This window comes from Saimiri boliviensis, chromosome X (genome assembly GCF_048565385.1).
Source record: "Saimiri boliviensis isolate mSaiBol1 chromosome X, mSaiBol1.pri, whole genome shotgun sequence".
Classification (NCBI taxonomy): domain Eukaryota; kingdom Metazoa; phylum Chordata; class Mammalia; order Primates; family Cebidae; genus Saimiri; species Saimiri boliviensis.
The window spans coordinates 124,913,059-124,938,801 of NC_133470.1; the positions used below are offsets into that span (position 1 = coordinate 124,913,059).

The following is a 25,743-nucleotide window of genomic DNA, read 5'->3' on the forward strand; positions in this document are numbered from 1 at the left end:
GAACATTTTCAGCACTCTTGAATGTCCCTTGTGTCCCCTCCTAGTCATTACCACATTGGATTCTCTTTGAAAGAAGAATCCAGCCGAGCACAGTGGCTCACACCTGTAATCCCAGTACTTTGGGAGGCCAAGGTGGGTGGATCACAAGGTCAGGAGTTCGAGACCAGCCTGGCCAATATAGTGAAACCCCGTCTTTACTAATAATACAAAAAAATTAGCCAGGCATGGTAGCGGGTACCTGTAGTCCCAGCTACTACTGAGGCAGGAGAATTGTTTGAACCAGGAAAGCAGACGTTCTAGTGAGCCAAGATCGTGCCACTACACTCCAGCCTGGGTGACAGAGTGAGACTCCGTCTCAAAAAAAAAAAAAAAAAAAGAAAAGAAAGAAGAATCCAGTCTCCTTTTAACGTGGCTTTTTCTGTGAGAAAAATTTCTGTTCCAAACAACTTCTAACTTTGTACTTTACGAAACACAATCTCTTTGTATGACAGGGTGCTGCTGTATTTGACTATAGCACTCAGCTATAAGTTCACACTTAAGATCTGCTAGAATAGTAATGAGGTGAATAAATACACTATCCAACTGATAAACAGAACTTGATCTAGTAAAATCAAAGTAGACCTATCAATAAGACTGAGGCTTAAACTCTAAAAAAATTAGTAAAATCTGTGATGAATATGTTTTATTGTCATGCGTTTTTCTTGTGATCAGAGACATTATCAAAATGTAGAAAACATTTCAGTAAACTTTGAGTATATATATTTTTTCCCTTTGTGAACTTCAGAACCTGTGACTAGCCACTCTTTTCTTTTTCACTGCCTTTCTGAGAACAATAGCCTCAGTGTGGAAAGGAGGGACAGTTGGAGTCTGTTGCTGGTCTGACTTAATTCTTGCTGTCTCTTACGCCAAGCTAGTACATTAGAAGCCTATTCAATAAAATTCACACCTACTTTTAAAATGAACTTTGCTATAAAGACTCTCAATCTTACTAGGAATCTAAAACCCAGGAATTTCCTTCACATAGGAAATCAGAAGAATGCAGGAGACTAGAAGCAACTCATTCGAAGCCAACTGATGATAGCAATATTGTCATAACCAGGATTACTGTGATCACAAGAAGACAGAATAACTGATAAAATTACAAAAAGTAAAAATAAACAAATAAATAAATAAATAATAAGGGCTTCTTATGGCTTCTGCTGTCCTGGAATTGCTCTCTGTAGCAAAAACTGGTCAACAGCATGCAGAGGGTAACTCTGACCTGAAGAATATGAGAGCCCATTTTGTCTACAGAACAGCCCTCCTGTGTATGGTGTACATGGTTTGTGTGTAGGTTTCCACTTGCAAATTTGCAGATACTTGCACATACATAAAATGAGTTATTTTATCTCCTTTATCCAGATTTAATAAAAGTAGGAGAAAGGCAACTTAATTCTACCAGGAGAATTCTCCTCTCCGTGGCTGAGCTGGTAGTTCTTATGGATCACACTGCTTAACAGCTGGTTTTCTTCTTCCCTGTATTAGCAATGGCTAACATATTATAAACACCTAAACTTGCAAGCTAATGAACTGTGTTACAGCAGATTTTTATCTTTATCTTGCTTTTTCAGTGGGTTACTTTATCAACTTTTCTATCAATCGTTCTAACGTTTGAAATCCCAAATATTATTTATGGGTATAACAAAGAAAGATAAAAAGGGAATATGTGCACGTTTATGTATATATATTCGTAGCCCTACTTTGTCCCTGGCAGTGTCCTCTGTATCTTACCAACAAGAATATTATCAAATTAGGGTTTCACTGTGTTAATTGATGTTCATAGTGGTATCTTTAAGATGTGGCTTTGCCTATTGGTTGATCAAAGAAAGTTTAAATCACCTTCAATTTTGTTTTAGTGTTATGTCTGTCTTAATCAAGTTTTTTTTGCAAATGTAGTAGTAGTCTGTGCTATATTTGAAAATATGTTGTTAATAAGAATGTTTGATGCATCAAAGTATTCCATTCTCTTGTTATCCTGCATCAAGATTTCTCCTTTAAGGAAGGTGAAATGTGCTAGAAGAAGTTATCTGTAGCACTAAAGTACTTACACTTGAAATTTGTAGGTTGTGATAGTTGTTAACAGATAATCACAGAGCAATAAAAGCTCCAAGTCCATGTTTAGCGTCTATATTTATTATTAATATTTGAATTACAACATGATTTGTTAAGGTTGCTTTTCCTGATCATATTTACTTTTTCTTCAATATAGTCCAGCAAAATTAAAAAAGGAAGCAAAGGAGACTGTACTGTACTGAAGCCCACACTTATGGCTGCTGTTCCGGTGAGTACAGAATATGAATATAAGAGGATCGTTTATATAATTTATTGCTTGTACTTGGACCTTTTAAAAAGTAATATGCTTAGGTATATCTCTACATTTTAAAATAATTTTACCTTGTTGAGATCACAGCAAATGTGTTCATTAAAATCTTAGGTACCATACTGGGGAAGACAAAATGGTAAGCTTTTGAAATATATGCCTGTTTGAGTTCGATGATACATGAAAATTAGGTGATGAAAATGACCTAGTTCAGATTACCTACTGTGAGAATGGGTCAGACTGTTTTAAGGTAGAATATACTCTAAAGATCATCTTGTTTAATGTCTTAATTTAAAACGAATGAGGAAACTAGGCCATCCTAAGGAGCTGAGGAATCATATACAAGGTGGAGGATCTAAACCCTCCCAACCCTCTTATGTGATTAAGTGAACTGAAAATTGGAGAGTGCTTCCAAAGGAAAAAAGTATAATTCTATATATTCAGAATCCTTATGTGAAATACTGCCTTTAAAAAAAACAAGATGTTACATTTTTATAGTCATGTAATAATGAATTTTGGAACATTTAACACCATGTTTCAGATTTGTGTAATCAAATATGTTCTAGCTTTTTTTATGCGTCAGAAACCCCAGAAAGACTGTGTATCACTACTGCTTATATTATGATCAGACTTGAAATCTTATCCCAATATCTTTCACAGAATTACTTTTGTATATGGAAAGTCTAAGATTAGATAAGAAAGTGTTCAATCCAAGTTTTCCTGAGAATTACAGATGAAAGATACTTAATGGTCTTTTAAGCTTCTAATTGCAAAATTACTAAACAACGAAGATGTAGAATAGGTTAGAGAAGCCTTTGCCTTTTTATTTAGAGATACTGTATAATTTGTAAAGTTTTCAAACAGAAAGAAGAGGCTTCTGACTAAAACCATAACAAAAAGTTGCTAATAATAGCTAGTGCAGTGCTTCCTATGTCCTAGGCACTGTGTGAAATGCCTTTCTCACTTCATTCTTTCTAAGACTGCCAGGTGGGCCCTGTTATCCCTATCTTATAAAGAAGGAAAGTTGACCCAAAGCCACACAGCTCATAGGTGATGTAACTGAAGTTTGAACTCCACCAATCTGATACTGGTGGAGTACCAGTCCACCAGTGTTCTTAACCACCATGGCTGTCTATTTAGGACTGTTTTATGTTCTTGTTATTATTTCATTTCGGAAAACAATACATTGGCTTTATTATCTAGCATAGGGAATTCCCTAGTAAACCTTATCGGATAACATAGGAAGGGGTAAGGGCTGAGGTGTCAAAGAAGTAATCTTAAATTTTAGGCCTAAAGGATAAGCACAGTTAGCAGATAGGCTGCTTATACTCTAATTGCCCATTGTCCATTCTTCCCTGCTTTACTTTGTATCTTGAGGGGCTACGTTCTGTGCTTGAATTACCAGTGCTTCCTTGTCTTATGAATTCTAGTTGGGTTCAGCCAATTGGAGGCCCTCATGAGAGATCAGAGGACAGAAAGATAGAGAGTATGCACACTTATTACCTTTGTTCCTTTGCCGCTGGGCTGCAAATTTTAGCAGTTGTCAGGAGCCCCAGTTGGATAGTCTCCTTCCCATTTGTTTATAACCAGGTCTTTGCCATGGCTACAGTCCTCATCCAGGTTCCAGTGATAATTCTTTTCTTATATCTTGAGGCCTTGAGATAGTTAATTGACTCCTATGTTGCAAGTCCATTGGCACCTCATCAAGTATTATTGAGTTTCCTTTTTAGCTCCTCCTATTCTTCCAGAAATAGGCCATTTAAAAAAAAAAAAAAACACTTTTTATTGAGAATTATTTTTGATCAAGTCTGTTTTTTGAGTTTGTTTCTTTCCTGGGTTAGACTGAAAGATTTATTGAGTACTGTAACGTTCACAATGAGAATTCAGAATAAGTCACTACTTATCAACCGTGGCTCCATTGAACATCATGTAATGTTAGATTGCGATAAAGGGAGACTTAATGTGCCAACAATAAACCCTGCCAATGTATTACAACTGTATTATGTTCCTTACTGATCAAGGCCTTGCCCATGTCTATGATTAGTATCTAGTGCTGGAAGGGGCAGTAGGCATGGTTCTTACACATCTATCTCATTCCCAAGCACTTTCCCCCTCCCCCTCACGTCTCCCCTCCTTTTTAAGATCTCATGTGCTTTTAAGAAGGATGGTTATAGGATGTTCAAGTCCTGCTAGGGAATGATTGGGGTTTATGTCACGGATCTAGATAAATATTTCAATTATATAATAGTGATTCCTTTTGTGGAAATGGAAAAAACAATAGTACCATGCTTGAGTGCTATGGTAACCATTTTAAGGAATAGTTCTGCTGTCTTCATTTGTGAGTGGCACTATTCTAATATTGAAAGAACTGCCCATTGAGTTATTCATTATAGCATACCTTAATTTATACTGGTAATTGACATATTTAGAAAGACATATTTATAAATGGGTGTGCTTTATGTAATAATTCTTGTTAATTTGTGCTAAATAATTTCAAGAAAACATGATTTAGTGGTAGTCAGGACTGTTTGGTGTTTTTGATTTGTATTAACCTGAGGGTCAGTATATCTTAAACCTGGTCCTGCCTTCAATTTTCCAAGTTTATGTGAGCAAGAATACTGTTCTTTGCATCTATTAAAATGGAATAGAAATGCTTGAATTACAGATACTTAGGATTTTAAGAAACTAGTGCTTTCTGCCATGTTGTAAGAAGGTCATAAAGTAAAAAAAGAGAAAACCATCATGAATAGATTCAACATAGTTAGGTATATTTTGGTACTGTTTGAGAATAAGTGAATATATTGTAAAGAAGAGATTAAAATTTTTTTTTCTGTGACAGCTGAGTGAATTCTTTAAGCTCAAGCTAACATTTCTTAAAAATTTAGATTAATGTAATACATAGAACCGAAGAAATCCCCCATACCTGTCCTTAGTCTTTTTGTGAAGTAGTGAACAAGTAATCAATGAAATTAAGTATATAATTAAAGAAACAAATAATGTCCATTATGCTAAACACTTTTACCCAAGGTGTTGCAAGCAAGGTATCTTCAACTAAGGCTATGTCCATTCTTTTCAGAATATTGAATATTTTGTTTAACTTTCAGGAAATCATGGATAGAATTTATAAGAATGTTATGAGCAAAGTCCAAGAGATGAATTATATTCAGAAAACTCTGTTCAAGATAGGGTATGATTACAAATTGGAACAGATCAAAAAAGGATATGATGCACCTCTTTGCAATCTGTAAGTACCTTTCATAAGCTCTGTGCTTTGAGCCTTTAAATTTTTTTATGCTTTTAAATCCAGAAGATGAATAAATAAATGGCAAGTTAATTCATTTCAATATCACCACCCTGATCATAAGATTGAATTTCTCTTTTACTCTAAGTCTTATTGTTTATATAGCAAGCAGAGGACTCTGATCCTGGCCATTTAACAAATTTTAGTAATTGAGTACATATTTAAGATTTAATTATAAAATTTAGTCTCATGAAGAAAAACTAAAATAGACTTTTGAATCAAATACTTGAGTATAAAAAATGTCATTTCTAACTAAAAAAACTGAACTACATTGCATAAAGGTTTCTGATTTATTTTATTCAGAAAACAGTGTAATAAGTATATGCATATAACCATCATTTCAAATGTGATGCTGAGGAGTGGGGCTGGGGAAGCATTTTTTTTTTGGAGGGGAGATAAGATCGGTAACTAAATGTTCCAAAGATAATTTAAAAATTTTCCAGGCTGGGTGCGGTGGCTCATGCCTGTAATCCCAGCACTTTGAGGGGCCAAGGTGGGTAGATCACGAGGTCAAGAGATTGAGACCATCCTGGTCAACATGGTGAAACCCGTCTCTACTAAAAATACAAAAAATTAGCTGGGCATGGTAGCGCATGCCTGTAATCCCAGCTACTCAGGAGGCTGAGGCAGGAGAATTGCCTGAACCCAGGAGATAGAGGTTGCAGTGAGCCAAGATCGCGCCATTGCACTCCAGCCTGGGTAGCAAGAGCGAAACTCCATCTCAAAAAAAAAAAAAAAAAAAAAAAAAAGATTTTTTCCTCTGATGTCATTTTCTTTCATTTACTGTGTATCAGCATAGTTTCCCCTTACTGCACATTATTTGTCTTCATTGTTAAAGAGATTTTTCTGGCATTTTATTGTTATTGTACTTTAAGTTCTGTGGTACATGCACAGATCTTGCTGGATTGTTGCATAGGTACACACATGCCATGGTGGTTTGCTGTTTCCTTCCTCCATCACCTACGTCAGGCATTTCTCCTAGTGTTATCCTTCCCCAACCTCCCCATCCACCACTGTCCTTCCCCTAGCCCCTCAACCCCCAAGAGACCCCAGCGTGTGGTGTTCCCTTCCCTGTACCCATGTGTTCTCGTTGTTCAACACCTGCCTATGAGTGAGAAAATGCAGTGTTTGGTTTTCTGTTCCTGTGTCAGTTTGCTGAGAATGATGGTTTCCAGATTCATCTATATCCCTACAACGGACACAAACTCATCATTTTTTATGGCTGCATAGTATTCCATGGTATATATATGTCATATTTTCTTTGTCCAGTCTATCATTGATGGGCATTTGGGTTGTTTCCAAGTATTTGCTGTTGTAAACACTGCTACAGTGCACATATGTGTGCATCTGTCTTTATAATAGAATGATTTATAATCCTATGGGTTATATACCCAGTAATGGGATTGCTGGGTCAAATGGAATTTCTATTTCTAGATCCTTGAGGAATTGCTACACTGTCTTCCACAATGGCTGAACTAATTTACACTCGCACCAACAGTGTAAAAGTGTTCCTATTTCTCCACATCCTCTCCAGCATCTGTTGTCTCCAGATTGTTTAATGATTGTCATTCTAACTGGCATGAGATGGTATCACAATGTGGTTTTGATTTGCATTTCTCTAATGACCAGTGATGATGCGCATTTTTTTGTATGTTTGTTGGCCTCATAAATGTCTTCTTTTGAAAAGTATTTGTTCATATCCTTCACCCACTTTTGAATGTTTGTTTTTTTCTTGTAAATCTGCTTTAGTTCTTTGTAGATTCTGGATATTAGTCCTTTGTCAGATGGGTAGATTGCAAAAAATTTTTTCCCATTCTTTTGGTTGCTAGTACACTCTAATGATTGTTTCTTTAGCTGTGCAGAAACTCTTAAGCTTAATTAGATTCCATTTGTCTATTTTGGCTTTTGTTGCCATTCTTTTGGTGTTTTAATCTTGAAGTCCTTGCCTATGCCTATGTCCTGGATGGTATTACCTAGGTTTTCTTCTAGGGTTTTTATGGTGTTAGGTCTTATGTTTAAATCTTCAATCCATCTGGAGTTAATTTTAGTGTAAGGTATAAGGAAGGGGTCCAGTTTCTGCTTTCTGCACATGGCTAGCCAGTTTTCCCAACACCATTGATTAAACAGGGAATTATTTCCCCATTGCTTGTTTTTGTCAGGTTTGTCAAAGATCAGATGGTTGTAGATGTGTGGCATTGCTTCCAAGGCCTCTGTCCTGTTCCACTGGTCTATATCTCTGTTTTGGTCCCAGTACCATGCTATTTTGAGTACTGTAGTCTTGTAGTATAGTTTGAATCAGGTAGTGTGATGCCTCCAGTTTGTTCTTTTTGCTTAGGATTGTCTTGGCTATGTGGGCTCTCTTTTGGTTCCATACGAAGTTTAAAGTGGAATAGATTTGCATATGTTGAACCAGCCTTGCATCCCCAGGATGAAGCCTACTTCATCGTAATGGATAAACTTTTTGATGTGCTGTTGCATTTGTTTTGCTAGTATTTTATTGAAGATTTTTGCATCGATGTTCATCATGGATATTGGCCTTAAGTTTTCTTTTTTAGTTGTGTCTCTGCCAGGTTTTGTATCCGGATGATGTTGGTCTCATAAAATGAGTTAGGGAGGATTCCCTCTTTTTGTATTGTTTGAAGTAGTTTCAGAAAGAATGATACCAGCTTTTCTTTGTATGTCTGGTAGAATTTGGCTGTGAACCTATCTGGACCTGGACTTTTTTTTTTGGTTGGTAGGCTATTAATTGCTGCCTCAACTTTGGACCTTGTTATTGGTCTATTCAGGGTTTCAGCTTCTTGCTGATTTAGTCTTGGGAGGGTGCAAGTGTCCAGGAATTTATCCATTTCTTTCAGATTTACTGGCTTATGTGCATAGAGTTGTTTGTAGTAATCTCTGATGGTAGTTTGTATTTCTGTGGAATTGGTGGTATATCCTTTTTATCATTTTTTATTGCATCTATTCGATTCTTCTGTCTTTTCTTTTTTATTGGTCTGGCTATTGGTCTATTTTGTTCATCTTTTCAAAAAGCCAGCTCCTGGATTTATTGGTTTCTTGAAGGTTTTTTTGTGTCTCTATCTCCTTAGTTATTTCGTGTATTCTGCTAGCTTTTGAGGTTTTTTTTTTTTTTTTTTTTTTTTTTGCTCCTCTAGCTCTTTCAATTATGACAATAGGGTGTCAATTTTAGATCTTTCCTCACTTCTCATGTGGGCATTTATTGCTATAAATTTTCCTCTAGACACTGCTTTAAATGTGTCCCAGAGATTCTGGTACATGTGTCTTCATTCTCATTGGTTTCGAAGAACATCTTTATTTCTGCCTTCATTTCATTGTTTATCCGGTCGTCATTCAGGAGCCAGTTGTTCAGTTTCCATGTAGTTGTGTGGTTTTGAGTGAGTGTCTTAATTCTGATTTCTAATTTGATTGCACTGTGGTCTGAGAGACTGTTTGTTAGGATTTCTGCTCTTTTGCATTTGCTGAGGAGTGATTTACTTCCAATTATGTGGTCAATTTTAGAGTAAGTGCAATGTGGTGCTGAGAAGAATGTATACTCTGTGGATTTAGGGTGGAGAGTTCTGTAGATGTCCTGGATAGCCATATTGATTTTCTGTCTTGTCGATCTGTCTAATATTGACAGTGGAGTGTTAAAGTCTCCCACTATTATTGTGTGGGAATCGAGATAAGTGTCTTTGTAGGTCGTTAAGAACTTGCTTTATGCATCTGGGTGCTCCTGTATTGGGTGCATATATTTAGGATCATTAGCTCTTCCTGTTGCATTGATCCTTCTACCATTATGTAATGCCCTTCTTTGTCTCTTTTGATCTATGTTGGTTTAAAGTCCATTTTATCTGAGACTAGGATTGCAATCCCTGCCTTTTTTTTTTTTTTTTTTTTTTTTTTTTTTGCTCTCCATTTGCTTGGTGAATCTTCATCCAACCCTTTATTTTGAGTCTATGTGTGTCTCTGCACATGAGATGGGTTTCCTGGATATAGCACACCGATGGGTCTTGACTTTTTATCCAATTTGCCAGTCTGTGTCTTTTGATTGGGGCATGTAGGCTGTTTACATTTAATATTAATATCGTTATGTGTGAATTTGATCCTGCTGTTTTGTTACTGGCTGGTTGTTTTGCCCATTAGTTGATGCAGTTTCTTCATTGCATCATTGGTCTTTACCGTTTGGTACGTTTTTGCAGTGGCTGTATTGGTTGTTCCTTTCCATGTTTAGTGCTTCCTTCAAGAGCTCTTGTAAGGCAGGTCTGGTGGTGACAAAATCTCTTAGCATTTGCTTGTCTGTAAAGGATTTTACTTTTCCTTCACTTGTGAAGCTTAGTTTGGCTGGATATGAAATTCTGTGTTGAAAGTTCTTTTATTTAAGGATGTTGAATATTGGCCCCTACTCTCTTCTAGCTTGCAGGATTTCTGCCGAGAGATCTGCTGTGAGTCTGATTGGCTTCATTTTGTGGGTGACCTGAATTTTCTTTCTGGCTGCTCTTAGCATTTTTTCCTTCATTTCAACACTGGTGAATCTGACAATTATGTGCCTTGGGGTTGCTTTTCTTGAGGAGTATCTTTGTGGTGTTCTCTGTATTTCTTGGATTTGAATGTTGGCCTGCCTTGCTAGGTTGGGTAAGTTCTCCTGGATAATATCCTGTAGAGTGTATTCCAGCCTAGATTCATTCTCCCCGTCACATTCAGGTATACCAATCAAGCATAAATTAGGTCTTTTCACATAATCTCATATTTCTTGGAGGCTTTGTTCATTTCTTTTCACTATTTTTTTCTCTAATCTTGCCTTCTTGTTTTATTTCATTGAGTTGATCTTCAATCTCTGATATCATTTCTTCTGCTTGGTCGATTTGGCTATTGAAACTTATGTATGCTTTGCAAAGTTCTTGTGCTGTGTTTTTCAGCTCCATCAAGTTGTTTATGTTCTTCACCAAGCTGGTTATTCTAGTTAGCATTTCATGTAACCTTTTTTCAGGGTTTTTAGTTTCTTTGAGTTGGGTTAGAAAATGTTCCTTTAGCCCAGAGAAGTTTGTTATTACCCACCTTCTGAAGCCTGCTTCTGTCAATTTGTCAAACTCATTCTCCATCCTGCTTTGTTCCCTTGCTGGTGAGGAGTTGTGATCCCTTGGAGGAGGAGAGGCGTTCTGCTCTTTGGTGATTTCATCCTGTTTGCGCTGTTTTCTTCCCATCTTCGTGGATTTATCTGCCTTTGATCTTTGAAGTTGGTGATTTCAAGTAGCGTCTCTGAGTGGACGTCTCTCTGTTAATGTTGAAGCTATTTCTTTTTGTTTTTTAGTTTTCTTTCTAACAGTCAGGCCCCTGTGCTGTAGGACTGCTGGAGGTCCACTCCAGACCTTGCTTGCCTGGGAATCACCTGCAGGCACTGCGGAGCAGTGAGGATTGCTGCCTGATCTTTCCTCTGGTAGCTTCGTCCCAGAAGAGTACCTGGCAGGTGTCAGCCAGAGCTCTCCTGTATGAGGCATTTCTTTTGGTTATTCAGGGGTCAGGGAGCCGCTTGAGGAGGCAGTCTGTCCCTTGTCTGCCTGCAGAGGTGCTGCTGGGCTGCCTGGGACTCAGCCTGGCTGCTGTATAGGCTTCCTCTGGCTTTTGTTTACACAGGTGCGATTAGACCTGCCTTCACAATGGCGGATGCCCTAACTGCCACTGAGCTTGATCATCCTGTGCCAAGCTTGAACTGATGTGCTAGCTGTGAAACTCTCAAGTGAGAGGGCTTCAGTTTGCTGGTCTTTGTGGGGGTGGGACCTGCTAAGCCTTATCACCTGTCTCTCAGTTTGCAGCTCTCCCTCTTCCTGGAGGTTGGGTAGATCTGCCCCGTAGGTGCTTTCGGCGCTAGTCAAAAGTTCCGCCCAGATCTGTGCCGGAGCTGTCACTCAAATCTGAGCTGGTAACTTGCAGTGCTTTTCAGCCTGGTGTCATTTTTCTGGACTGTGGGTTGCAAAGGCCATGGGAGAAGCACAGTATCTGAACTGGAGTGCCAAGGGGGTAAAGTCCCTGATCCTCCATCCAGTTTCACTTCCTGGGTGGGGCAGCACCCCTCTCTTCCTCAGCTTGCCCTCCTTGGGCTAACACCCACTGTCCAACAAGTCCCATTGAAATGAACCTGGTACCTCGGTTAGAAATGCGGAGATGACTCGCCTCCTGTATCTCTCTCACTGGGAACTGCGCTCTGGAGCTGTTCCTATTTGGCCATCTTGGCAGAAGTCCTATCTTTTGTGGCATTTTTTTCAAGGTGTTACTAGTTGTTGCCTTGTTAACCTGTTATTCTCATCATGATTCTGACATTGAGATGTTCAACCAGTTGTGGAATCTTTTCCAGAGCTTATAAATTAGTGTGTTGCCAAGAATAATGTATGCATATATTAAAATCATTTATCCTCCTGTTTATCAAGGTTACTGTTTAAAAAGGTGAAGGCTCTGCTGGGAGGTAATGTCCGCATGATGCTCTCTGGAGGGGCCCCGCTATCTCCTCAGACACACCGATTCATGAATGTCTGCTTCTGCTGCCCAGTTGGCCAGGGTTATGGACTGACAGAATCATGTGGTGCTGGGACAGTTACTGAAGGTAAGCATTATTAATGTGGTAAATATTCTATGTCAGCTGCTACTAATAAAATGAATTTGCTTTACCTTTGGAAACCATGGTAACTTTAAAATACCTCGTAAGTAATGTCAGATTCATTGCAAATTGATGTAGTTTTACTTTTCTGAATTCTTAGTTATAAATATCATATGAACCCTTTAATTTTAAGCCAGATAGATAGATAGATAGATAGACAGACAGACAGACAGACAGACAGGTAGATAGATTTCTTTTTTTTTTTTTGAGACAGAGTTTCACTCTTGTTGCCCAGGCTGGAGTGCAATGGCACAACCTCAGCTAACTGCAGCCTCTGCCTCCTGGGATCAAATGATTCTCCTGCCTCAGCCTCCTGAGTAGCTCGGATTACAGGCGTGTGCCACCATGCCCAGCTAAGTTTTGTATTTTTAGTAGAGATGGGGTTTTGCCATGTTGACCAGGCTGGTCTCAAACTCCTGACCTCAGGTGATCCGCCCATCTTTGCCTCCCAAAGTGCTGGGATTACAGGTGTGAGCCACCGTGCCCAGCCACCTTATAAATATTTATGCTACACTGTCAGTCCTCAAAATTCTGTCACCCTGGTACTTCAGTCTTTTTTCTTGAAATGATCACTTCTTTAGAGAACTAAACTGATAAAAATGAAGTATCAGTTTTATGCTCCTTCTTAAATCTATGTTCCTGTCCTGATTTTGCCTTCCCTTTTGTTATTTTCAGCAGCCTAAAGCAAGGTTTCTCAACCTTGGCATGGTTCAAATTTTGAATCAGATAATTCTTTGTTTCTGAGGGCTCTTGCTTGCATTACATGATATTTAGTTGCCAAAGCAGATGTTTATGTGGTCACCCCAGCTGTGACAATGAAACATATCCCCAAACATTGCCAGATATCCCATGGGGGGCAAAATCACTTTAGGTTTAGAAACACTGGCGTATAGGAATTGGGTTTTTTTGGATGATCTTATTTTCATTTTAAACTCATGTGTCCAAAATCAACGACATTATTCTAAACTGTCTCTCTATTGACAAGTTTGTTTGTGTCAATGGTATCGCCATCCTTAAAGTCATTGAGAGTATTAGGTTTGAAGTCATCTAATTATTTATTTTAAAATATCTTTAAATGTTGTCAGATCATTCCTTGATTAGGTTGCTCCTTTTCCTCCATACCACCTTTGTCATTCATCCAATGTTTTATTGCTCCATTCAGCTTTGACCTAAGAGCTTTTTTTTTTTTTTTTTTTTTTTTTTTTTGAGACTGAGACTCATTCTGTCACCAGGCTGGAGTGCAGTGGCATGATCACGCCTCCCAGGTTCAAGCAGTTCTCCTGCTTCAGACTCCTGAGTAGCGGGGAGCATGTGTATGCACCACCATGCCCAGCTAATTTTTGTATTTTTAGCAGAGATGGGTTTCACCATGTTGGCCAGGATGGTCTCAATCTCTTGACCTCATGATCTGCCTGCTTTGGCCTCCCAAAGTGCTGAGATTACAGGTGTGAGTTATCATGCCAGGCCTTTTTTTTTTTTTTTTTTTTTTTTTTAAGACACAGTCTTGCTCTGTTGCCCAGGCTGGAGTGCAGTGGCACAATCTCAGATCACTGCAACCTCCACCTCCTGGGTTCAAGCAATTCTCCTGCCTCAGCCTCCCAAGTAGCTGGGTTTACAGGTGCACCCGACCATGCCCAGCTAATTTTTGTATTTTTAGTAGAGGCAGGGTTTCACCATGTTGGCCAGGATAGTCTTGATCTCCTGACCTCGTGATCTGCCTGCCTCGGCCTTCCAGAGTGCTGGGATTACAGGTATGAGCCACCGCGCTTGGCCCACGGCCATCTTTTAATGCCCACTCTTCAATAATGTCTTTCCCAGCTACTTCATTTTGCATTCATTGTTTGAGTCTCTAAGCTACTATTATGCTCACCTTCAGTGTCATGCATTTAGTATTTAAATGTTTTCTAAATTGTTTCACATGCATTTCTTCCCAGGTCATTTGTAAGGTCATTGAGTGCAGGGTCTCCTTATCTCTCATGTGTTTTCTTCACAATAGTTAATGTAATGCTGCTTACATAATAGACTGTCCGTAAATATTTGATTATTGCTAACAATAATCACAAATTGCAAAAGAATAAAATATCATCATCATGATGATATTTGATACCATCAGCTAACATCTTTTGAATGCTTAGCTTGTGCCAAGAAGTGTTAAATATTGTCCACATGTCACCTCATTTAATCCTCACAGCATATCCCTATATGAAATAGCTTCTATTACTATCTTTATTTCATAGAGGGGAAAATGGAGGATTAGAGAGGTTAAGTTACTTGTCCGTGTTACACAGCCAAAAAGGGGTAGAGCAGGAATTCCAGTCAAAACCTATCTTATGACAGTCTTAGGTAGATAATGGTGGAGCCATCTCTCCTCCTTTAACAGAGATTTTTGTACTTAATTACGTAAAATATAACCATGAAAAGCAAAAATGATATAACAGCAATGGAAATCATTGCAGCATTGAAATGGAGTTGAAATACTGAAAAATGATCACACTTTGCACTCCTTCTTTTGTCATCTTTCTGACTCTGGCTCTAACTCTAATATTCCTGGTACATTGGTACAAATTTGGAATGTGGTATGCTAATATCTCTGTTACTTTTTCCCTTACAGTAACTGACTATACTACTGGCAGAGTTGGAGCCCCCCTTATTTGCTGTGAGATTAAGCTAAAAGACTGGCAGGAAGGTAAGAATTTTATGGAAAGCTCTAGTGATTCAGGATATGCTGAAAACTACTATCAGCTTTTTGATTTTAATTTCTTTAAAGTCTGGGGACACAAATAATTCCCTGCTGTTTTGCTGTTGCCTGTCCCAGTGCATTCTTTTTCCTCAGTGATATCTTTAGGTTCCCACAAGGAAAACAAAATCTCTAGAATCTAAGATTAATGATTCTGAACTTGACAATACTTCAAGGTAAACAGAAAAAAATTCCTACTGAGGCTTTCTCTGGGATTGGAGAAGGTGAGGATCCTTGAAACTTGACTTTACTAAAGAGAATGATTGGGCTAAGAAAGAAACCCCAGATTTTTAGGAGATAGAGTGATGGGTTGCACACATACACACACCAACTTCTTGGATCTTGACCTGAGCAAAGATTTTCGTAGTTCAGCTATTTGAATTTTTATATGTACCTGCAGAGACAAGCCACTTAGAAGAAATCTACAGACATTGATGATCATCCTTTCTATAAATTAGCTGAAGGCAAATGTCAGTCGCTCTTCTTAACGAAAGATACTAAACATAGACATTAACTACAATAAAGTGGATCGTTAAGTAAATAATTAACAGCCTAGCCATGCCAAATAAAGGAAGAATAATTAAAATGCTTAGGATTTTAAAAGAGAATATTTACCTTAGGATGGAACCATGGGCTAAAAATTTAAAGTACGGGTTACCTTGCAGGATGCAACCCCTAGCTCGTCCAAACCCCCAAAAATCAGTATGTTTTTATCTAACATAAAATTTAAGTTTCTAAAGCGTTTTTTTATGTGTGCTATTATCAGTGCTCTATGAGCAAATGACTATTTCTTTTTTAAAAACACATTTAAAAAAGGCAGTTGCATTCCCAAGAGTTTTACACCTTGGGAGTTAGTCTTCTCTTCTTCCACGGTAATCGCATTCCAATTTTACCATGAAAGTCTGAAGAAAATAGTATGTGCATATGTATTTTGGACATCAACATCAGAATTATTTTACTAGATAAGTTTTTATTTGTTAGGCAGTGGAATCAGAGAAATGTTTAAAGGCAAAAATCTCCTTACCAAGTTTTTCTATAATTTTTATTTTCTGATTTCCTGGTACTGGGCCTTAATATCAGTTTTGGGGAGTAGGTCCATTGTTAAACATGTTTTTGGAGTTTTCCTTGCTATGAAGACTCCTTGGCTTTATACTATAGGAGTAATCTCAGTTTTTTTTCATACAATGGGTTTTATCATGTTGAAATTTTGAATAGTTTTAAATTTACCAGAGCAGCTAACAGCTGAAAGGAACCCTGATGTTAATCCTTTTATGACACAAAATCTGATCTGTATCTTAGTTTACAAATTTAGATTTTCTTAAAGTAAGCTTTATTCAGTAATAAAGAGGTAATGCATAGTGTTAAAATATATTAGTAGTTATTGTCAATTAGTTTAGTGTTTGAACTTTTAAAGTCATGAGTGACCATAGGCAAAACTAATACAATTTCCTTCCTGTTTCCCATAGTCCCCTTTTCCTTCTCACTTTATGGCACTACCTTTTTAAGATACTTACTACATGTTCTCTTTGATTAAAACCTCCTTAGAAAAAAATTTGAAGCGCATTGATATCAGTGTGTTAGTAATTTACTTATAACAGCTTCAAGTGTTACTCTTCCTGGGGTGAAGAGCTCTATGAACACCTAGCTGATGGTGTTCTGTGAAATGTTACGATGTGGGAAGGTTTGAGATGGGTAATTGTTGGTGGTAATTATTGAATCTTTCCTGGTGTTTTTAAAATCACAGTCACCCACTATCCTCATGTAAATCTTAGGAAATATTATAACCTAATGTTCTCTCATAAAGTGATAGAAAATTTGATCAGCAGAAAAATAGTAACATACAAGCTTTGAGAATTAATGAAAGTAGATTTTGTTGTAGAACAATAACGAATTTACTTTTATGATTTCCAGGCGGTTATACAATTAATGACAAGCCAAACCCCAGAGGTGAAATCGTAATTGGTGGACAGAACATCTCCATGGGATATTTTAAAAACGAAGAGAAAACAGCAGAGGATTATTCTGTGGATGAAAATGGACAAAGATGGTTTTGCACTGGTGATATTGGAGAATTCCATCCTGATGGATGTTTACAGATTATAGGTCAGAATGTTTACTTTTTATGGTTTTCTTGAGTTTTTTTTAACTTCAATATATATGAAAGGTAATATTGATCAGTCATCAGTAAGGTTGATGGTTCCATTCATTCAAATTCTGGACAAGTTTTTTAACTTATGTATGAGCTTTTCCATCAGTAAAACAGGGACAATACCAACCTCATAGGGCTGTTGCTAAGATTAAATGAGTTGATATATGTAAAATATTCTAAACAGAGCCTGAACGATAGTGTAAGTACTAGCAGCAGTAGCAACAGCAGCATTGAGTGTAGTGAGAATGGGTAGGGAAATAGCAGATTAGTAATGAGAAAACAAAAAGAGCTCAGAGGAGGTCTTTCTTGGTCAACCACATGTGATTTTTGTATAACTATTTCCATAACATACTCTATGCTAGGCCTTCCTCACTCTACTTTCCACCCAAGGGGCAGCATGGACACACACACACACACACACACACACACACATTTTTTTTTACTATTGGCTATTTATATGGGTCTAACTAGGCCTGAACTTTAGAAAATTAGTATCAATACTTAGCACTAGTCAATTTTGAGAATGTCAGTTACTTTGGCATTGTCCTCTTTGAGCCTACTGAAATGGACCTTTATGTTCAAGAACTGACTCCAAAATGGGCCCTTGTGATACTCACTTTGATGAGGTAAAAGTTAAAACAAAACTTGTTGATGAGGACCACTCAGCAGGATCCCAATCAGGTCTTTTTTAAGATATAGAGTTTCCTCACCTATGTCTAGTGACTGATTTCAGTCTGTCTCTGGACCTCACGATATTTGACCTGAATATCGTTAGAGATTTCCTGGGAAAATTGGTTCTTCATCTAGAAATTTGATCTGCTGGGGAAATTCCCAGGAACCCATGGTTCAGTTGAGAACCAATAAGCTTTTTTTCCCCTTGTTTCTTAACTGCACTGGAATCAAAGGTTATTTCTGTAGAGTGGGCTCCCAGGTTATGGGTAGGCAAATCAGCACTCACACAAAGGTTACCAGGCCATGTGATGATTATTCAAGCTGTGCTATCCTGTGCTAGCACTTTTTTAGAACACTGCCATTTTAACAAGATAATGTCAAATGTGGAAAAGGAGAACTAACATGTGTTAAATGTGTTATATATGCCAGACATTGTGGGATATGTCTGTATGAGGCAGGCATCATTATCTTGATAAAACTGAGGATTCAGAGGTTAACTGACATGCCCAGAATCACTTATCTAGTACCGGGCAGAGTTACCACTGAAATTGAATGTTCCAAAGTCCTAATTCCTTCTATTAACTTGGTTATAATATTTAAGATTATAATAAGGTGCCAAAGCTTTGGATATGAAGTGTAACTTTTAGCCAATACTTAACTAGGGATTTTCTTTTTAACTGGTGTGTATGGGCAAGCATTATATAGATGCAGTTTTTTGCCACTTTAAAAGTAATGGCAAAAACCACAATTACTTTTGCACCAACCTAATAATAATTTTAGAAGAAATAGTTTTGTACATAACAATTAAGGCAATGATATTCAAAGAAGACAGTCAGAATTGCATATACCTTAGTAAAACAGACTATGGATGACTTAACATTCTTTATGACTTACAGATCGTAAGAAAGATTTAGTGAAGTTACAAGCAGGAGAATATGTATCTCTTGGGAAAGTGGAAGCTGCACTGAAGAATTGTCCACTTATTGACAACATCTGTGCTTTCGCCAAAAGGTAACTTTCCAAAGTTTTATTTTTTTGTTTCAGAAGTCAAAAGATATTTAGGAAAGAATGTGATTACATATTATCATAAGTGTAACATCGATTTCTCTTAGAATTTTCATCAGATCTGGGGAATTGTACATTTATGAAAGTTACTGAATTCAATAGCTTGAACATCATTTGAGATAACGCAGACATGTTAATTGTTTATTGGACACCTGCATCTTGTGAATACTTAACTATGCCACAAGTTATTTCATTTAAAATCCATGACAACTGAGACTTAGCATAAGTAATTTTCACAAAAAAGTAAGACAACTACTACATTAGAGATGAGTTTTGAACTCAAGTTTTTCTAAATCAAAAGCCTTAAGAGACTGAGTCAGTTTCTTTATATGTTGATATATCTTATTTTTATGGGTTTTATTCTTTTTAAGAATTGTAATTGCGGTAAAAAGCATGTAACTAAGATTTACCATCTTAACCATTTGTAAGTGTACAGTTCAGCTGTGTTGCGTATATTTACATTGGTGTGCAGCCAATCTCCAGACCTTTTTTTTCTTGCAAAATAGAAACTCTATAACCATTATTAAACAACAACTCACATTCTTCCTCCCTGCTTCCCCTGGAAACCACCATTCTACTTTGTTTCTGTGAATTTGACTTCTCTAGAAATCTCACATAAGTAGAATTATATAGTTTTTGTCTTTTTGTGTTTGGCTTAATTCCCTTACTATAATGTCCACAAGGATTATCCATGTTGTAGTGTATGTCAGAATTTCCTTCATTTTAAAGGCTTAACAATATTCCATTGTATCCATTGAATGTATGCTGTTTGTATATTCATTATCAGTGGACACCTTGGTTGCTTTCCCTTCTTGGCTATTGTGAATAATGCTCCTAGGAAAATGGGTATACAAATATCTCTTTGAGATTCTGCTTTCAATTATTTGGATAAATGTCCAGGAATTGCTGGATCATATGACAGTTCTATTTTTAATTTTTTAAGGAACTGCAATACTGTTTTCCATAGGAACAGCACCATTTTTACATTCCTATAACAGTACACAAGCATTCTATTTCCTCCACTTCTTCGCTAGCACTTGTTTGTTTTTTATAATACTCATCCTCATGGATGTGAGGGGATATTTTATTTTGGTTTTGATTTGCATTTCCCTAATGATTAGTGCCACTGAGCACCTTTCCCTATGATTGTTGGCCATTCATGTATTATCTCTGAAGAAATGTCTATTCAAGTTCTTTGTTCATTTTTTAAATAGAGCTATTTGGTTTTTTGTTGAGTTGTGGAAATTATATATTCCATTTATTAACCCCTTATCAGATAAATGATTTGCAAATCCTTTTTTCTGTTCCATAGATAGACTTTTTACTCTGCCAGTTGAGTCTTTTGATACACAGAAGTTTTTAATTTTGACGTAGTTGCAGTTTTCTGTTTTTGCTTTTCTTGCCCTTGCTTTTGGTGTCACATCCAAGAAATATTACCAAATCTATTCTCATAAAATGTTTCTTCTGTTTTTTTTTTTTTTCTAGGAGTTTTATAGTTTTATTAGATTGGTACAAAAGTAATTGTGGTTTTTGCCATTAATGTATAAATGCAGTTACTTTTGCACCGAACTAACAGCTCTTAAATGTTTAGCTTTTTTATCCATTTTGAGTTAATTTTTGTATATATTGTAAGGTAAAGGTCCACCTTCATTCACTGCAGGTGGATATATCCAGTTTTCCTAGCACCGTTTGTTGATGAGACTGTCCTTTCCTCATTGACTGGTCTTAACACCCTTGTCAAAGATCATTTCTCCATAGATACAAGGGTTTACTTCTAGTTTCTCTATTCCATTGGTCTATATGTCTATCTTTATGTTGGTACTATGGGTTTTATTATTTCCTAATGAAATTTTAATAAACAGAGAAATATATATTTTGAATTATCTGTATTATACTGTTTCATTGACTAATTTATGAATAACTTTTCTTAATGATTTCATTTCTAGTTTGTTTTCTGTCTTTTTAGTGACCAGTCCTATGTGATCAGTTTTGTGGTTCCTAATCAGAAAAGGTTGACACTTTTGGCACAACAGAAGGGGGTAGAAGGAACTTGGGTTGATATCTGCAATAATCCTGCTATGGAAGCTGAAATACTGAAAGAAATTCGAGAAGCTGCAAATGCCAGTAAGTAAGAAATTGGTAGACTAGTATAGTCCCTAAAAGTCATCTAATAATGTCTTTTGCATTAGGCTCCTTGAGATGTTCACTTTAATAATAAAATACAGGGTTTTAAGAAACCTACTTCTTAAATATGTATAATGGATTTCCATGTTGGAACAATCCTTCACTGTCATATAGTAGAATAATCTGTCTGGTTCTTTATTGCATGTTTTAACATCTTTGATCATCTAGCCTGTGTTTGGAATGGTCCATGTTTGGGTAGATCTGTTATACAAGTCTACTTTGTGTCTGCAAAGTAGAAATTAATAACTTTAAGTTTAGTAACTAGTGTTTTAACCATGATTATGCTTTGTGTGTATAATTTGGCTCTGTACATGGGCTATCTCAGGTGATGCATTAATAACCAATTGGAGAACATATGATTATATGGTATGTGCCAGGAATTGTGTCAGGAATACAGAAAGTAGTAAGACTCATTTCTTGCTCTCATGTAGTTCATTATCAGGTGAGAGGGGCACATAAGAGAGACAACAGTCTTAACAGCAATAGAGAGATGAACAGAGAATCATGGTACCACAGATGAGGGTACCTAACATACCTGGGAGGACATGGAATCGATGTCACTTAAGCTCATTCTTAAGGGTTGATTAAAAGTTAACCAGGGAGGACATTCTAGGCTAAGAAGTAACATGAGTAAAGGCAAATAGGTATGTAAAGGATGATCTGTGAGGGAAATACAAGGAATCTGGCGTTACTGGTACAGTATAAAAAAGTATGAGGTAAGGCTGTAGAGGTTAGCAGAGGCCAAGCTGTGTAGTGCCTTCTATGCTGTGTTCAGAAATTTGGATGTAATCCTATAGGCAGTGGGGAGCCATTGGCAGGTTTTACTAGGTTAGTGACATGGTCAGGTTTGCATTTTGGATAGATGCAGTCACTCTGGAGGCCGTGCTGAAGATGCATTTGAGAGAGACTGGACTGAGGCAGAAGGCCAGTATAAGAGGGCTGCAGGAGATACTTAGACTGGGGGGTGTTGAGTAATGAGGGCCTGAAGCAGGGAATCAGGAAACATTTATGAAGTGAAATTGGCATACTTCAGTGATTAATTGGATAATGCAGACAAGGGAAAAGAGAAGTCTAAGTTAGCCCCCAGATTTGTAGCTGAAGTGACAAGGTAAATACTACTACTGATTGAGCTAGAAAATGCGAGAGGAAGATCCGGCATATACAGGAAGATGATGAGGTCAGTTTGGGACACACATAATTTGAAACACCTTTTGGATAGTCAAAGTTAAAATGTCCAGCAGGTGGTTGTGTATAGTCCAAATCTTATTGGGAGAGGCCTGGACTATACTATAGACTCGGGGATAATTGAAACCAAGAAGATAGATGGGCCAACCTTGGGTGAGATTGTAATGGGAGAGCAGGAGGCTGTGGATGCGTCTCTGGACAACACCAGCATATAAAGAATGGATGAAAAAAGAGATGTGTGTGGGAAGTATAATTTACAAGATGCCAGGAGAGCAAAGCCCATGCAGACCACTGCTAAGAGTTTCAGGAAAGAGTAATCAACAGTTTTAAATTAGCAGAAAGATCTGACAAAGCTTATTAGAACATTGATTGGAAAACTAAAGAGATTAAAAATTAATGCTCAATTTAAATAGTAGGCTTTTTTTTTTTTCTTTTTTCCAACAAGGAATTCCATGTGGGTAGGCTGATTTTTATAATCTTTTTTTTTTTTTTTTTTTTTTTTTTTTTTTGAGTTGGAGTCTTGCTCTGTCACTCAGGCTGGAGTGCAATGGCGTGATCTCGGTTCACCACAACCTCAGCTGCCCTGGTTCAAGGAATTCTCCTGACTCAGCCTCCTGAGTAGCTGGGATTACAGGCCTGTGCCATCACGCCTGGCCAATTTTTGTATTTTTAGCAGAGATGGGGTTTCACCATGTTGGTCAGGCTGGTCTCAAATGCCTCACCTCGTGATCTGCCCACCTTGGCCTCTCAAAGTGCTGGGATTACAGGCATGACCCACTGTGCCTGGTCTTTATAACCTTTTTTAAGTTTCATTTTTATCAATATAACAAGTATATATAATTATAAAAATATCAATATTATGGACTTGCAACAAAAAGTAGCCCATATTGTATCCCTCTTTCCCCGGGTCTCATCTGTCTTCAACTTTAGTTGTTTTGTTAAAGTCTCCGACATTTGCCTCCAGTTTTCTAAAGAAAATTGTTATATTGCTCATTCTTGAATTTTTCATTTGTGATATTATCTATGGACTTCCAGCCACCGAAGATTTAACTTTCTTATAACCATTCTCCTCCTGTTCCCCCCTACACTCTTTCTTTTCCAATATATAGTACAATTCACATTTTAGACCCAGGTTTACATTATGACTATGAAAATATTCACAGCTGAACTACATAGTGTTTTATGATTATATTTCCTTTCTTGGACAATTTTTTGGTTTTCCCTGGATCTTAAAATTTTCTTTCTTTATTAGTTTTCTGTATACCTATTCTTAAGACTTCCTGTAAACTCTGATAAATTTGTAAAAATTCTCCCTGATACAGAAAAGGATAGCGTGTCTGTATTTTTTTTTCCTCAGAGACATACTTCTTAGAGCCCTTTATCCTTGTGCTGAAATTTAGACTATTTGCTCCCCAAGGCTTCCGTTTACTGTCATCCTGGGAATTTCCTTTGCTTCTCTCTTATGTTGGTTCCTGTTTCCTGGATCTCATATCTATCTTTTTTCTTGTTTACTTGCTAGTTTGGATAAAGCACATCCTTCAGCAGCTTCCTGAGAAAGGTGCATGGGAGGCAAATTTTTGAGACTGTACTTGACTGTCTGAATATGTTTTTATTCTGTCCCCACCCTTGAGATGTGTCTTGGCATATTTTAGAATGATAAATTCTAAATCATTTTTCCTGAACACTGGCAGACTTGGTTCTGTTGTCTTCCAGCTGCAGTGTTGCATCCTGATTCCCATTTATTTCTGTATGATCTATTTTATCGCTCCTAGCTTTCAGAGTCATGTTAATTTCTGGTATTTTCGTAGTTCATAATGATGTATCTTAGTGTGGGTCTTTGATCATTTATCATTGTGCATACTTGGTGTGGGCCTTTCAGTCTGGAGATCTCTGCCCTTTAGTTCTGGGAAATGTTAATTTATCTTTTGTCTGTTCATTTGCTTTTTTCCCATAGCTCCCCCCCCCCCCCCCCCGCCGCCTGCCCTGTGCATCTGTTTCTGTATGGCTGTTGGACTTCTGGCTTTCATCCTGTAATTTTATTATTCTTTTTAAAATTTTCTATTTATCTTTTTGTTTTATATTCTGGCAGAGTCTCAACTTTATCATCTCTTCGACTACTGAATTTCCAGTTTCCACTGTCAGAATTTTAATTTTCAAGAGCTTGTTCCTGTCCTCTCAGTGTTCCTTTTCATAGCACCCTGTTGCTCTTTCATGGATGCAGTCGATGCATTGTCTCTTATTCCTCTGAGGATATTAAAAGGAATCCTGTTTATGTAGTTTTCTTCTGTTGTTGTCTCCTTTTCCTCCTTGCTGCACTTTATACTTGCTTTGGTCATTGCCTCCCAAGTGTCTGCTGATCCTTATATGTCCATATTTAAGAACCAGGGACTAAAAAACTGTTTAGAAAGCTTACTGGGCTTCACTGAAAAGATACTCAAATGTTCATGTCTTTTTCTCTTAAGTCATTCTATTTCTCCAAAGGAGATTTCTCCAGTCTCTTGCCCTGGTGATACTCGCCTGACTGCCAGAATTCTGGTAGCCAAAAGACGTAAAGGAGTTATTTGCGGATGAGAGAGCAGTGGGTCTCACCCTCACTGAATCCTTCTGTTTTCAGCCTTATTCTCTCCTTCTGTTGTGCCTAATGTCCTTGAGTCCTAAGACTCTGCTTCACTTTTTCCAAAAAGTAGACCTGTCTACAAGCGGCTTTGGGAAGAGCAGCGCAGGGTAGGGGAGAACTATTCTCTAAACAGGCTGGGGCCCAGTGCTTTTGTTCCCAGCTTTACCTCTATCTCTATGTTCAGAGACACCAGCTTTAGGGGGCACTTGCCCAGGCTGTACTGTGAGGGCAGTTTGCTGCTTGTTGGCAACTTCTTCTGTTGATAGCTGCTTTGGCTCCCTTGGCCCTAAGTTAATTACCACTAATTCCTGTGCTTTTTGTCTTGTAAGCTTTTGTTGCACTTTATCATTCAGTGCTGTTTTTCTCTTGTTTCACTTTTTGTCTTGTGGTCAATACCTTTTTCATTTTTAAATTATTCTAAACAATGTAATTTTTTTTTTATGCAGAACAGAAACAAACTATGTACTCTTCATGTTTAGTTGGAAGCTGTTAACCTAATTTTAACCTACTGTTTTTCTCTTACAAATAAAAGTATCATTTTTCTGATTATAGGTTATTTATACTTATTATAAAATATTGGACAACAGAATATTATAAAGCAGGAAGTAAAAATCACTTGATAGTAGTTTATCTTTGGGTGATGAGATTACATCATTTTGGTGATGAGATTACATCATTTAATATATATATATATAAATATATATATATATATTTATATATACACACATACACTTAACCTGTCAAATCATCAAAGTTTTTCTATGTCAAAAGATAGAAAATTACAGTATTGGCTGTGCGCAGTAGCTCATGCCTGTAATCCTAGCACTT

At 37.3% G+C, this 25,743-nt stretch overlaps 1 protein-coding gene across 6 annotated transcripts in view; it reads left to right on the forward strand.

Annotated features, from left to right (window-relative positions):
• ACSL4 (acyl-CoA synthetase long chain family member 4) overlaps window positions 1-25,743 on the forward strand; it is an 88,815-nt gene that overhangs the window by 56,120 nt on the left and 6,952 nt on the right. For all 6 annotated transcript variants that reach the window (XM_074391723.1, XM_010346358.3, XM_003935857.4 and 3 more), the window contains 7 exons: window positions 2,249-2,320; window positions 5,464-5,603; window positions 12,080-12,252; window positions 14,918-14,992; window positions 16,955-17,146; window positions 18,761-18,875; window positions 20,896-21,053. In XM_074391723.1, coding sequence (XP_074247824.1) covers window positions 2,249-2,320; window positions 5,464-5,603; window positions 12,080-12,252; window positions 14,918-14,992; window positions 16,955-17,146; window positions 18,761-18,875; window positions 20,896-21,053 — 925 coding nt within the window. The remainder of the gene's footprint in view (window positions 1-2,248; window positions 2,321-5,463; window positions 5,604-12,079; window positions 12,253-14,917; window positions 14,993-16,954; window positions 17,147-18,760; window positions 18,876-20,895; window positions 21,054-25,743) is intronic.